The 15,032-nt window shown below is 44.8% G+C and overlaps 2 protein-coding genes across 4 annotated transcripts in view; one reads left to right on the forward strand and one right to left on the reverse strand.

Moving 5' to 3' along the window:
* Nucleotides 1-299, reverse strand: part of PARP9 (poly(ADP-ribose) polymerase family member 9) — a 31,855-nt gene extending 31,556 nt beyond the window's left edge. Inside the window, exon 1 of one of the 2 annotated variants that reach the window (XM_064288760.1) lies at nt 172-299. The gene's annotated coding sequence lies outside the window, so the exon portion shown is untranslated. The other variant, XM_064288835.1, reaches the window with a different exon arrangement.
* Nucleotides 300-345: 46 nt separating this feature from the next.
* On the forward strand, nt 346-9,136 carry DTX3L (deltex E3 ubiquitin ligase 3L). 2 transcript variants are annotated; one of them, XM_064288599.1, is made up of 5 exons: nt 346-544; nt 1,488-1,699; nt 3,606-4,940; nt 5,565-5,782; nt 6,935-9,136. In XM_064288599.1, the coding sequence occupies exons 1-5, from the start codon at nt 361-363 to the stop codon at nt 7,002-7,004; spliced, it is 2,019 nt and encodes a 672-aa protein (XP_064144669.1). In that variant the 5' UTR covers nt 346-360; the 3' UTR covers nt 7,005-9,136. The 2 variants fall into 2 exon arrangements, with proteins under 2 accessions (XP_064144669.1, XP_003413010.3); XM_003412962.4 differs by having other exon boundaries at nt 3,606-5,159; nt 6,935-9,132.
* The last annotated feature ends 5,896 nt before the right edge of the window (nt 9,137-15,032 follow it).

Consider the following 15,032-nt stretch of genomic DNA (forward strand, 5'->3'; position numbering starts at 1 on the left):
TGTCTTCCACTTGGGCATCTGACCAGTTTAGATCCTTGGGTGGGGAGACCCGGCCCTGGGACCCCGGCCGTCGCCCACTCCCCGCCCCAGCCTGCAGGACCAGAGACCTGAGAGTTGCAAGTCCCAAGAAACCCGCTCCCTCCAGCTCCCACCGACCCGGGACCTACTCACCTGGCCCAAGGCCACAGTCACAGTGGCGACAACAAAAAGAGGCAGAAGAGGCTCTCCCGGAACAGGGAGGGGTTTCGGGGAAACGAAACTGAAACTCTGAGGCCCAAGTCCCGGGGCCAGGACGTGCCTTCCCCTCAGGCCGGCCCTACCCGCGCCCGGAGCCCGCGCAGCCCGCCCGCCCGCAGAGCCATGGCCTCGGCGCCCTGCCCGCCGTCCCCGCTCGTCGTGCGGGTGTCCGAGCCCGGCCCCCGGCTGCGCAGGAAGCTGGAGAGCTACTTCCAGAGCCGGCGCTCGGGCGGCGGGGAGTGCACCGTGCGGGCCCTGGGCGACAGCGCCCCGGACACCTTCCGGGTGGAGTTCAGGGAAAGGGCAGGTGAGCTGTGGGCCGCAGAGGTGCGGGCCCGGGCTGGGGGTGCAAAGCCGTCCTGGGCCAGCCCCGCGGGTGTCCTGCTAGAAGCAGCCCCCGCTGACCCAGGAGAGAGGGCGGGAGAAAGGATGGCACTGTCTGGGGGGACACGAACTGGGGCCTTCAGCTGCCAAGAGACTCAGCCTGACAGCAGGAGAGACCCCCAGTCCGGGATCTGGTCTGACCAGGCCTTAACGTAGATGCTTGCTGATATCCTCATCCCCAGGCCCCTTGTATTTCTCAGCTGTCCTAAGAAGCCACTTCCTGCCCCTGGAGGCAGGTCGGTAGCTGTCCTTGTGGTTTAGGCATGGATTACAAAGACAGTGTGACAAAAAGAAAGTAAAATTTTCATTAATACATTTTTATTAATAATATTGCATAAATAATAATGTCATTGATGTATTTTTGAGGATTACAAAAGTAATGCATGCTCACGGTAGAAAAGAGAGAAAGGAATGAGAAGAAAACCAAAACCACCTCTTCATCTCACCACCTGGAGATAAGCAGTGTGAACACTTCCTTTCAGCTCTTCTCTGTGAATGTCTGCAAACTCTTGTATACTTACAAAATTCTGAGTCTACGGTTTTGATTCTTGATTTTTTTCACTTCACTTTGTAAATGAGCATTTTTCCCTATCATTGAAATGTGAGATGGGAGACTCAGTTTCTGAAACGTGACTTTTAACGAGTTGATGATATTCCATTCTCATTAAGCTCTCATTTCTTCCTTAAAACTTAACCTGCCGACTTATGAGTTCTTAGGATCTCCCGAGTTCCCCTCACCAGCCTTGTATAGCAGGGTGCAGGGGGCAGGGCACTGATGCATGAGTAAGAGGAGCGGTTCAAATCTCTCCCATTTCTCTCTCTCTCCCTGTCTTTCCCTCTCTCTGTGTTAAATGTCTCTACTAAAGCTAAGGAGAGAGTGTTGAAAAAAGGAGAACACCGAATCTGCGTTGAAAACAAACCTGTGAGCATTTTCTTGGAACCCACTGAAAAGCCAGTAGAGAAGATCATGAGTCAGAGAACTTCCTTGGTGACACCATCAGGAGCAGGAGCTCTGTATGATGGGAAGCATCCCAATGAAAGACATATTCCTAACACTGTGGATTCCTGTGTGTCAAAGGTGAGTGCTGAAAGGAGCTGGGCATGTTCCTGCACCCTGCGTTCCAGACCACACCTTATCATTATTCCTCCAACAGCCATTTGCTGAAGGCCACTGTGAGCCAGGCACTATTTTAGGCATGGAGACCTGGAGGTGAACACAACAGTCAAGGTCCCTGCTGTCATGCAGCTTGTATAGAAGGTAGGAACGGGCTACATCGAAAGACAGTAAACAAGTAAACAAAATAAAACAATTTCAGAAAGTGATATACCCTAAGAAGAAAATAAAACGGGGTTTAGCCTTAGAGAGAGACAGGGCCAGAGCAAGGAAGGGGAGGATGGAGGTGATGCTACTCCTGACCAGGAGTCAGAGACAACTTCTCTGATGAGGTGACATTTGCCCTGAGACTTGATTGATGAGAAGGAGCCAGCCATGCAAAAATTCATTCAACAAATAGATATTGAATGCCTCTTGTGTGCCAGGCACTGCCACAGGAGCTGGGGATACAGCCATGACCACAGCAGACCCTGCCCTCAAGGAGATTACAGTCTACTGAGGAAACAGACAACGGTAGGAAACAAATAGATGCATAGTAAAATGTCTGCAAGTGGTGAGTCCTGGGAAGAAAAATAAAGCAAAGGAAGTGACAGACTGCCATTTTAAGTAGGCTGACAGGAAAAACCTCCCTAATGAGGTGGCATCTATAGAGATACGAGTGAGTGAGCAAGCTAACTCAGTGGATTTCTAGAGGAAGAACATTCTGGGCAGAGGGAAGGACAAGTGCAAAGGCCCTGAGATAGGAGTTACACCCTGAGCTGCAGGAGCTTCAAGGAGGCCACTGTGGGTGGAGGGCCATGAGCACAGGAGAGAGTGATAGGAGAAGAGCTGAGAGAGGTACCCAGGAGCTAGGTCTTATGGGGATGAATGTCATGGGGAGGATTTTGGCTATTAATTTAAATGTGAGGGGATTCATCAGATGGTTTCAAGCCAGAGGAGTGGGATGATTTGCTGCACATTTTAAAAGGATCATTCTGGCTGCTGTACGCAGAACAGAAGGTAGAAAGGGGCTAGAGTGGAAGCACAGAGACCAGTTAGGAGGGGCTCCAGTGGGACCATGAAAGATGACCATGGCTTGGACCTGGCTTGTCCGGATGGAGGTGTGACAAGTGGCAGGATTCCGGAAACATGCTGAAGGAAGGCCTAGGGGAAGGATGTTATATTCAGAGGAAATAGCATGTGCAAAGGCCTTGGGGTAGAACAAAAATGATAAATTTTGCTTTCACCTTACATTCAACTTGCCTCAGTCCTTTTTATTCTAATCTGATATGTCTGTCTTATATTGGAGCTTCTGAAGGCCAGGGTTTATAGGGCCTGGGAACATTGCATGTAGACAGGTGTTTAGTAAAAAAAAAAAAAGGAAAAAGAAAAGGGTGGAGAGGTGTGAAGAAGAGAAAAAACAGTAGTAGGAAAAAATATCCTCCTCAGATTTATGGCTCTATTTCAGGCTCACAGAATTTTTTTTGAAGAATCTCAGCAACTTACCCAGAGAACACAAGCCTCTTCCCTTCACCCCACTCACTAAGGTCACATGGATAGTGGCAACTCTGGAATCCAGACTTCTCATCCAGGGAGTCTGTTAAAAATGCTCCTGCCCAGGCCCCCCTGCAGACTAGTTCCATCAGAATCTCTGGGGATGAGACATGGACCTTGGCACTATTTTTGAACTCCTCAGGTGATTTTAATGAGCAGGCAAGGCTGAGAACCTCTAGACTGTAGCATGTTACGTCCTCTGTAAAGGTTTGCCAGAAGTCCCTCCCTTTAAGGGAAGACATCATGGTGATTTCTCTGGCCTCTAGGCATTTTCCTGAAGAGAAGACTGTAGGCTTGAATATCTCAGAGACCTTATTTGTTCCTTTTGAAATTACAGATCTTTCTTGCTGTAACAGCTGAGCTGAACTGTAACCTGTTGTCCAAAGAGCTGAGGAAACACATAGCCACTCTCTGCCCCAATGTCAAGAAAGTGGAGGGTCTTGATGGAATTGAGAAGGTGTGTGGCGACTTCAGAGATATTGAAAAAATACATCGGTTCTTGAGTGAGCAGCTCCTGACAAGTGAGCAGATGTATGGATCTTCCCGTTTAACAACAGAGAAGGAGCCCCTCAGTCGGCAGGACCACAACAGCTGCTCTTCTCCTGAGCAACAAACCAGGAAAGAAGAAAATAGCCACTCTTTTGAAGTTTCCTTGCCTTTCCTTGAATACTTCGAATATACTTGTCCTGATAAAATCAAATTCATAGAGAAAAGATTTGGCGTAAACATCAAAATTCAGCAGAGTTCTCCAAATATGGTCTATTTAGACTTCACCTCAAGTCAATCTGGCAACCTAGAAGTAGCTCGTGAGTCTTTTGCCCGTGAATTTCAGAAGGGCACAGAATCTCTGAAGCTTGAGAGTATGGTTTTAGCAGATAGGAAGGAGGCCAATGAAATCAAACAGGCATTAAACCACCGGTTTCGAAAGCTCCTTATAAAGGAGAAAGGAAAGGAGTTGACTCTCCTTGGGCCCCAGGATGATATTTCAGCCGCCAAACATTTTCTTGCCGTCAGAAACTCTGAAAGCTCTGTCAAGACACCTGTGAAAATATCAGCTCCCAATGGCATGATGAATGGAATCGAGGTTGACACTGCCCACTATGAGCTTTTAGAAGCTGAATTACAGCAAGAGATACCAGTGATAGAGAGAAAGTACAACACTAGCATCAGGGCTTTTGGAAAAACTAAGGATGCTCAGAAAACCTGCATCCTGTTTGAACCCAAGGACAAGGAGATTGACCTGTCTGCGCACGCGTGTGCAAGCTTCATCGATGCCTATCAACATGTCTCATGTCAGCTGAAGAGAGAAATTTTTTCCCTGAAACTTTTGAGCAAGGACAGAGAGCACTTACATGGCACTAAGTTTGCTGATGACTTTAGAAGAAAGCATCCCAACATACACTTGTCGTTAACTCAAAACTCAGTGAATCTGACTGGTTTGCCAAATCACCTTGCAAAAGCAAAGCAGTATGTCTCAGCGAGAGAGGGAATGCATCTGTTGGCTGGAGAAAAATGGAATGAGGACCATGGGACACCCATGGACATTGATAGTAATGACTCAGAAACAGCCTCACCTCCAGTCAAGGGCTCTGCCAGCTCCGGGGCCTCAGGAGTGGACAAGAAGGAAGAGGACACATGTGCCATCTGTCTGGACAACATTACTAACAAACAGGTGCTACCAGATTGCAAGCATGAATTCTGCACCCCTTGTATCAATAAAGCCATGTCATATAAGCCAGTCTGTCCTATGTGCCAGACCCAGTACGGTATTCAGACAGGGAATCAGCCAGATGGAACCATGGGTGTCACTTATTCACCACGAAGTCTCCCAGGTTATGCACCCTATCCCACCATTATGATTACCTATAAGATGAGCGGAGGCGTACAAACAGTAAGTATTTCTGAGTTCCATGGGTTTCTATCCACTATGCTAGGATTATTACAGCAAAAGAGACTGTCCTGTTGCCTATTTAGACAGCGTTTCCCAGGGAATTATTTTCAAGGGCTTGAAATAGTGATAAAGGTCATAGTGGCTGCTTGTAAGTCAGGTATCTTTTTTGCCTGTTACTTAAGGCAGAGAAAGGGTAGATGAGGATGAGCTAGGAAGGGGAAGTCCAAAGGGCGGATAGTGTACCCATCATGAATCTGGGGAAACAGGAAAATAAGAGTTATCGGAAATAGGAGCAAACCTTCAAAAAATTTTTTTTATTTTCTCTGTTTGCAAATGGCACATCTATACGGATTTTAAAATTTAGATGGGAGTGTTTTCATGTGACATTTTCTTATCTTCACACAGAAGGATCACCCAAACCCCGGAAAGAGATATGATGGAACACACCGAACTGCATACTTGCCTGATAATGTGGAAGGACAAGAGGTTTTGAGACTGCTTCGTAAGGCCTTTGACCAAAAACTGATCTTCACAGTGGGGCAGTCTCGAACTTCAGGAGCCTCAGATGTCATTACGTGGAATGATATCCACCACAAAACATCCATGGATGGAGGTCCAAAAAAGTGAGACATCCTGAAATATAATGGTTGCTAAACCTAATTTAGAGATCATGAAATATGGCAGTTTGAGGATGTGATATAAGGAGACTTTATTCATAGCAGTGGGATTGGGTACAGTGAAGTATTTTGAGAGATTCTAATCTGGAATGATCCCCTCAAAGGCCATAAGTTCCCCTCACTACCCTCCCAACCATAAAGCATCATACAGCCATTACATTTTGCATTAAAGGACAGGGCGCTTCAGAACTCAAGATGAGTAGTGTAAATTATTTTAATTTGGGGTTTCATGCGTATTTGAAGGGTAGATCCTACAAATAGGGGCTCTGGTGGAGCAGTGGTTAAGTGCTTGGCTGCTAACTAAAGGTTGGGGGTTGGAACCCACTAGCTGCTCTGTGGGAGAAAGATGGGGCAGTCTTCTGTAAAGATTTACATCCTGGCAAACCCTATGCGGAAGTTCTACTCTGTCCTGTAGGGTTGCTGTGAGTTGGAATTGACTCAATAGCAATGGGTTTAGATCCTAGGAATGTTATTACTTTGCTTTTCTTAAAGATCACTCCTTCTTCCACCCTCACCCCCCATCAGTACATTGAGAACCTAGACTCACTTGGCTAATAGTACTCTAGAAAAAAGTCTTAGCTTTAGGAGGACTAAGATGGTGGAATCTGTATTACAGGCAATCCAGTTGTTCTGTATGCAGCTCAGTTAGAAATACTTCAGACCTTTGGTTCTCAAACAGGAATATAGCCTGAGACCTTTGCAATTCCACAAATTTGAAAATCCTACCGTAGAATATGATGGTTGTTGTTAGCTGCTGTCGAGTTGGCTCTGACTCATGGTGACCTTATGTGTAACAGAACACAAAGTTGCCCATAACATACAGTACCTATAGCATAAGTTTAGGAGAGTCACTCCTTACCATGTACTGCTAACAAAATAAAAACCTTGTTGGAAGCTAGATGCTGGGCAGAAAGCTAGGCTCACTCACTAGCTGTATGACTCAGATCTGCACATTTTTAGTCATGGTAAGTCATCAGCCTTCAGGATTGCTTGTGAATGCTTGCAACCCTGAATGTTAAGTCCTCAAGTGACAAGGCTCTACTGTACAGATTCTTAAGAACCATTTGTGATGAAGCTAAAGGGATTTTCCTTTTGCAGGTTTGGTTACCCTGATCCCGATTACCTCCAACGTGTCAAAGAGGAGCTGAAAGCGAAAGGAATTAAATAAGAAGATTGCTGGAAGAATGTCTTGACCCACCTTTCAAAAGATATTTGAGGAGGCAGAGTAAATACCAATCTAAAATATTAAGTTACAAACACCTTTTTAAAAATTTGACCTCAGGAAGTGGTTTGTGTAAGAGTAAGAAACCGCTAGTCTGTCATTTCTGGAGTGTTACTTCTTATGGGGAATCCCTGGTGCCACAGTGGTTAAGAGCTCAGCTGCTAACCAAAAGGTCGGTGGTTTGAATCTACCAGCCACTCCTTGGAAACTTTATAGGACAGTTCTGTTCTGTCCTATAGGGTAGCTATAAGTCGGAATGGACTTGATGGCCATGGGTTTAACTTCTTATGGAAGACAAAAGCCCCAAAGATCTGTGTAATTTTGCCATAGAGATGTCATGGCTCATTCATGTGTCATCCTGGAAGTGCGAGGAATGTTGCTGTGGGTCTGAAGTCATCCTCTGTATTCTTCAATTAGACCTCTAGGTGTGAGTTGATGGTCCTCTTTTCATTGCCGTCTCTGTAGTGATCCTTCAGTGTTTTGCTTCTTTTCTCTTTAATCTCTACCAGTGAAAGTGAAATCCTAACATGAAAGGATAAAAAAACAAGGCTTTGATTGTGGACAATTAGCCACATTCCTCCCCCCTCCCCACCCCATGGCAAGAGAAGTGGCCAGGAGCCGAGATTGGACAACCTTTGGTAAAAAATGGAATAAGACTACTATTTTTAATGACACAGAGCCTGGTGTACAGTTGATGATTAATACATTTTATTAATAAATAAAAAAAAAGAGGGGTATATGCTCCCCCAACCTTTAGCAGAGTCAGGAGCGAGAAAGCCATTTCTGGAGTCCTCACCACTTATTTCGAAAACTGAGTTTCTTACTCAGGAACACTTGGTATCTCAACTTTGACCGAGCCCCTAGCTTGATTCTTGCTCCCTCCCAATCCAAGGAACCTGCTAGATGGGGTGCACTTGCCCTGGTGTAGTGATGCGCCTCATTTTTCAGCATTTCTCCCTCTGGGTATTATTGTACATTTGTGTATACCCCACCTCCAGTTTAACAGATAAATAACCTTACTTTAGTTCCCATAGCCATCATCTTCACAGTAACTGTAGCCCCCCATTGTAGTTTTTCACCCCTTGACTATGTCCCACCAAGTTACATTTTCCCATTAAAATCTTCCTTCCTGATACATTTTCTGGACAGAGAAAAGGCAGTGAGTTGGGCTTACTGTAAAGAACATATGACAAGTCCAATTTTACTTTTAAATGGTTCTCCAATCCAGAAGAAAGTTATAGTAGCAAGTTATCTGGTTTTCCGTGTCTGTCTCCCTCCAAAACTGTTGAACAAGGCAACTTGTTCCTTTCCTAAAGATGCCCATATCCACACGTTTTGATCTTCTAGATGAGATATTAATAGCTAATATTTATTGAACACTTGTTCTGTCCCCTTTATAACAGCCTTGCATCTGTGTGATTTACGCAAGTGGTATTCCCAAGTTATAAATGAGAAAGTAGAAGCAGAGGAGATAAATAAAGCTCAAATGTCACATAGCTAATAAATGGAAGTGCTGGGATAGGAACCAGCTAGTGTGGCTCCAGGGCTTCTGCACCCCACAGCTCTACTGCCTCCCATGGGGTACTTCTCTGAGGAGCCGCTTACAGAGTTCCCATTACTCTGGGCTCCTCTCTGAAATGGATTCTTGCACAGTGCTGAAAGCTGATTTCCTCCAACGAAGCCCTATGTGAAGAACTGAAAACTCAGAATCTTCTCCTTTGTCCAGAGAGTTGAGGAAGCTTAAGGTGAATGATACATCATTCTTTTTCTTTTTTGTTTTTTTTTAACAGATTATACATTTAGTTTTTGGTGATTGATTAAAGTCTTTATACTACCATTAATAGGTTATTTTATATCTACTGATCATTTAGTTAAATGTACTCAGAAAATGCAAACGTTTGAGTCCTGCTAAGCTTTGGATCCATGATTGCAATGCACGCGCATATTCAGGTGTTCGTGGCATGAGTGGTTGGTGAGCATCTGGGTGACTGCTTTTGCTCTTTGGAAGGTGGTATTATCTGCATTTCTTTAAATAAAGTGAAATCCATATTAGTAACAGATTGTCTGTGTTCTTTCCTCACTCCTGTTTTCCCCCTTATGTTGAAATTCTGAGTGTTTTCGACAACAGGTGAAAGTATACCTTGTGCGTGGACATCTTTGGCTGAATTTGTACACACGGTGTGTAGCTGTTTGCTACGTCGTGTCACAGTAGAACTTAACTGCTGTAGACTTCATAGCTACCACTTTCAGCTGTGAAAACTACATTTCTCAATATCTTTCCTTCTTAACACAAGATAAAAATAGGCTTCAGATTTCAGCTCTACGAAGAGAGAAAGCATATGCAATATCAGACTGAACGATATAGTTGCCACTCCTTGGTCTTAGAGCATCTGTCTCATCTCTCCAGTATCAGTGCTGTATCACCCAGATGTCTCACTGAGTGCCAAAATCAGGGACACCCTCCTCTCCGAAGAGAAAGAGGATTAAAATACTAAGATATTTGATATCCCCCCACATCTCGCCCCAAAAAAGTAATCAAAGTAATCATTAGGAGAAAAATCAGACCTTTGTTGGACTTCCTTTCACTTGTACTTCAGTGGTGTTTTTGTTTTGATTTCCATGAGAGTACAGCCTGACTTGATTTTTCTGTTGATTGGGTCTGAGCCTCTAAATTGCAGACCTTGAGGCAAAGATTAAGATGCAGACAATTTGTTTGGGAGATGCAAGCCCAAGGCAGTGAAGGTAAGGACAAAAAGGGAAGAGAGGGGGTAAGATGTATTGCAGTGAGATGCTATGGGTCATCACCCTGATACTGCTTTTCAAGGAGCTGTGAAAAGACAGCAACAGGTCATTCAGCAGCTTTATTTGTACATCCCATGAGCTGAAATGGGCCGCAGAAATCATCTCATTTAAAACCCTCACTTTTCAGATGAGGAAACTGACTTTTATTTCCTGGAGAAACAACAGACAATGTAAAGTATATTGTTTATTATGCAGTAAAATGTAGCCTGTGTAGCACCTTTGGCTTCTCGCTCCCCCTCTCCGCATCCCACACACCCATAAAGTCACCAGTAGTGCCTTTCCTTCACTGCAGTCTCACTGCCCAGTTGGTGTCCTCACAATTCTCTCACCAGAACTATTGAAATAACCTCTAGGACTCTCCATCCCCATGCCCCTTCCTCCTCCCACTGCAAACTACTTTTGGAAAAACAGCTCTGATCTCATCACTCCTCTGGAGATATGCCTTCAGTGGCTCCCTGATGCCTAGGGCAGTGCTTCTCAAACTTGATCTTGCCCCAGACTCACCTGGATGACTCCATAAAGCCCACATTGCTAAGCTCCACCCCCAGAGTGTCTGACTCAGTAGGTGTGAGGTTGGCCCCAAGATTTTGCATTTCTAACAAGTTTCTGGATGATGCTGATGTTGGTGATCTGGTGACCAAATTTTGAGAACCATGGCTTCGAAAAAAAAAAATTCAGACTCCACAGCATGGTGTAGGGTAAGGCTATTCAGCTCTATGCATCCCCTCCCTAATGGGGTCAGTTTTGCTCTTCCCTGAAGCATGCTGGAGATGAACTTGGGAGGGACTCGGGCGAAGGTACAAGGCCAGGAGTGGCATGACTGGGCCAGTGGCTAAGGCTGAGGAATGCCTTAGCAAGAAAAAGAAAAACATCTGGACCTGGATGTGAGGTCCCTGGGAACACTGGCTGCCCAAGGATGTGGGAGAAAAACAATGAGCCTTGGTCCCAGCTGGAACAGTATAGAAGCTTATGTTCCCTGCTAGGTGGTTACAGAGCGCTAAACTGGTCCAGCCGCTGCCCTGGGCCACGGTCCCGTAAGTAAGCTTCCCTAATAAACCATATGTCACGATCACTGGTTCCAGAGACTTTCTTCGGTCTCTTGGAGATGTGGCTGACCTCAAGTTCAGGTGCCACTGGGTTGTTACACAACACATGGCTATAAGTATTTCTGATTCTACTTTGCTTACCTCATGTTTCTTTCTTCCCACCAGCCTTTATGGTCTAATCACACTAGCTTTTCCAAAGCAAAGTATATACTTTTGCTCTTCTGGCCTTTGCTCTGGGTGTTGTCTCTCTCTCTGGAATGCTTCCCCACTTGGTTTCCTTTCTACTTTCAAAGATCTCTATGCATCCTTCAAGGTCTCACTCAAATGGCAGTATTGCAAAAACTCTCCCAACCTTCTCTCCACAGTACCATGAGTCACTGTTCCTATTCTTTATCTCTATTGAAGCAGGTATGACATAAAACCCACTCTCTACCCTGCATTCAGCCCTGGGAGTGGTACTGGGGCTGACCTGTAAGGACTGCACCAGCCCTACTCTTGTGCCCTCCGGTTGCTGGGTCAGCAATGTGAGGTACCAACTAGATTGGCGGGTAGGGGGAGAGCGGTTGGGGTACTTATTCCCTGGCTATGTCTCTCATCTGATGTCACTCTCCTATAGGCACAACTTTTACCAGGTTCAGCCCATGCTCCTCCCTTGCCTTCAGCCCAGAGTGGCAGGGTGGGGGTGGGGGGCTGCTGCTTCACTATCCCTTACTAGTTTTCCTTAACCCTTTGGCCACACCTGTGTTAGCAATTCCTTTATTAAACTCTCTTCCATGACCTATTTTGTGGGTATCATCTGTATCCTACCAGGACTTTTCATGATACACCAAGTAACTGTGTACTAGCCTGTCTATCGTCTCTCCCTCTCCTCACTTCTACCCTCACCTCAGAGGGAAGTGATCTGTGTTTAACTCACCTTTGTAATCTTAAGACAGTGCCAGGCACATAGGGGTCTTTAATGCAAGTGGTTTAATTATATTAAATGTTTTGTCAGCAGTGGCATTACTAGGGATGGTGTCACCCAGTGTGGCACATCATGGTGTCACCCCCACATGGACTGCCACCCAAACCAGACCACACGGAATTCCTAAACACCAGAAAATATGACAAAACCAGGGACGTTAAAAACACCAGCAGCAACGAAATTAGTAGCCTGCGTTTTTTTTTACTTGTAGCACGTGCAGGTGAAGCCACGTGACCTGAAGCACCGTTGTGATTGGGTAATAATGACAGTTCTGAACAGAGCACGTAGAAGTTCAAAAAGTAAATCAGCACACAGTTTTAGCCTTGTAGGTATGTTGATACACGTAAGCTGGGCTTATGAAAAATGTCTTTGTCGTTATAACTACAGGGATTTTAAAAAATAATAATAAATTTGTGCTGAAACACTGCACAAAATTTTCTAGATAGTCATTTTGGTGCCTGATTCCAGCCCTGTCTTAGGAGGAACAGAAACGGACCCAATATATTTTTCTGAAGATAGGTGTGTAGGGAAAGTGATGTGGGGTAGGAGTGGGATTCCTAGCAGAAAGGGGAACTAATACTGGCGGCAGGGGGGGAGGGGGTGTGTTTTTTTTAATGTGTCAGGCATGCTAAAGATTTTATCTCATTTTATCCTCATGATACTGCTATGAAGTAGTTGTGAGTATGGCCATTTCACAGATGTAACTGACTGGAGTTCTTCAACTAAAAAATTGCAGAGACTGGATTTTGACCTAGACTTTGACAGGAACTGGGTCTGTTTTTGATCCCAAGCCCACAACCTGCAACAAGTGCAGTTTTCTTGAAAAGGAAAGCAAAAGAAGCTAACTGCACAAACGTGTGGTTGGGGTAGGATCAACATACAGGCTGGAGGAGCGGAGCTGAAGACGACTGTGCCAGTTGTCTTCCTGCTACTGAACTAACGGTCCTGGGGCCCCAACTCTGCCCTTGAAGCATGAGCACCAAGTCGCAGCTCTACTTGGAGTCAAAAACATCAGGAAGGGAGGAGTATATGGTCGGCCCAGAGACCTCGAGCCTGCCCTTCTCCCTGGCGCTTTTCTCAGGGAAGCAGGGTGGGGCTCGAGAGGACCTATATCAGAGGGAGGACTTTGATGAGGAGGGGGCAATGGGGCTGCTCAGCTTGGGCCCCTGAGCAGTGAAACTCCCAGTGCCTACACTTCTACGGAGAGGCTTACCACACTGTGTTGTAACTGCCGATCTGGAGGAGAACAGAGCGCGGGCCAACTTTTTTTATTGAATTTGGGCCTTTTTATTTTTTCTCAAATGTTACTTAACATTCCAAAAACCAATCCACTAAAACTTTAATAATATCGGTGTACTGCACTCAAGGGAAACCCTGGTGGCGTAGTGCTTAAGAGCTACTACGGCTGCTAACCAAAAGGTCGGCAGTTCAAATCCCCCAGGAGCTCCTTGGAAACTCTAGAGGGCAGTTCTATGCTGTCTTATAGGGTCCCTATGAGTTGGAACCAATGCGTTTGGTTTGTTTGTTTTTTTAATTTTTATTGTGCTTTAAGTGAAAGTTTACCTATCAAGTCAGTCTCTCACACAAAAACTTACATACACTTTGCTAACGCACTAGACCTTGCTACATACACCCAGTTGCTCTCCCCCTAATGAGACAACCTGCTCCCTCCTTCCACTCTCTCTTTTCATGTCCATTTCGACAGCTTCCAACCCCCTCTACCCTCTTATCTCCCCTCCAGGTAGGAGATGCCAACAGAGTCTCAAGTGCCCACCTGATCCAAGAAGCTCACTCCTCACCAGCCAAAAAAACCAAACCAAACCCCGCGCCATCGAGTCCAACCAATATTGACCCTATAGGACTGAATAGAACTGCCCCACAGAGTTTCCAAGGAGCGCCTGGCAGATTCAAACTGCTGTTCTTTGGTTAGCAGCCTTAGCACTTTACCACTAAGCCACCAGGCTTTCCTCCTCGCCAGCATCCCTCTCCAAATGGGTTTGGTTTTTGGGGTTTTTATGCCTGTGGTTAGAATCCCATCTAAGAATGGTGGTCTTTGTTATGTTAATGAGGCAGGATTAATGTAGGGTGTGTCTTGAGTCAATCTCTTTTGAGATGTAAAAGAGATTAAACAAGCAAGCCTAAGAAGCAGAGGTGAGGGAAGATAGATATCAAGACACAAGGAGATCTTCCAGGAACCAGGAAGCAGAAACTGGAGAGACAGGGATCTTCCTCCAGAGCTGACACAGAGAGAGAAAGCCTTCCTCTAGATCTGGAATCCTGAATTCAGACTTCAGTGAAAAAATAAATTTCTGTTTGTTAAAGCCATCCACTTGGGGTATTTCTGTCATAGCAGCACTAGATGACTAAGACAGGGGCCAAAGCCCAGGTCTTAACTGAGCATCACTTAAACTTGCTTTGTTCTCTAGGATTGTATTACCCTCAGGAACTTCAGGGAGGGAAGGGAGATTTCCAATCCTGTACTTAGAAATTCAGGAACCCTACTAAGATAAGACATATGTATATAAACACACAGTGAAATACTATGCAACCTTTAAAAATGAGTTATAAGATATTTAATGACATGGGGAAAATTATTTATAAGATATTTAATAACATGGGGAAAATTATATAGATGTACTAAAAAATGAAAAATCGGCTTATTAAATAATAAGTAATGGTGATCATATCTTTAAACTGTATGATTATAGACAGATAGATAGGAAAGATAATTAGCAGAATATCTCAGCCATTAAAATTATGTTTATAGAAAAAAATTAGTAACAAAAATACTTATTGTATTAATGTTAGATGAAAAATGGTAGATAGACTATTGTATAATTAGGGATCGAATAAAAAGCGTGGTCTTGACTTTTTTCAATGTGAAACCTAGATTCCTGATTCACAAAGATTGTGTGAGATTAAGTGGCGATTTGTTTTATAGCATTATATAACAATGCAATTCATTTTTACCTTATTTGTTCCTCAACGCATTTGAAAGCAATATTCTTTGATTCAGCTGCTCCGTAAGTGTTTCTTAAAGAAATTGGCACAATCCCCAGCTGTTACATGCGTACAACGGGGCAGCCTATCCACTTAACTGTAGGGTTTAGGAGCCACAGTTTGATGCCTTAGCATATTCCAGTAAGAACGATGACATCTTGG

This window comes from Loxodonta africana, chromosome 1, assembly GCF_030014295.1.
Source record: "Loxodonta africana isolate mLoxAfr1 chromosome 1, mLoxAfr1.hap2, whole genome shotgun sequence".
Classification (NCBI taxonomy): Eukaryota; Metazoa; Chordata; class Mammalia; order Proboscidea; family Elephantidae; genus Loxodonta; species Loxodonta africana.

What these genes read in the sequence shown, in the direction of transcription:
- DTX3L (XM_003412962.4), top strand. Translation starts at nt 361, where the DNA reads ATGGCCTCGGCGCCCTGCCCGCCGTCCCCGCTCGTCGTGCGGGTGTCC. An exon ending in TGGATTCCTGTGTGTCAAAG is followed by an intron (nt 1,700 to 3,605) that starts GTGAGTGCTGAA and finishes TTGAAATTACAG; the next exon opens with ATCTTTCTTGCTGTAACAGC. An exon ending in TGAGCGGAGGCGTACAAACA is followed by an intron (nt 5,160 to 5,564) that starts GTAAGTATTTCT and finishes ATCTTCACACAG; the next exon opens with AAGGATCACCCAAACCCCGG.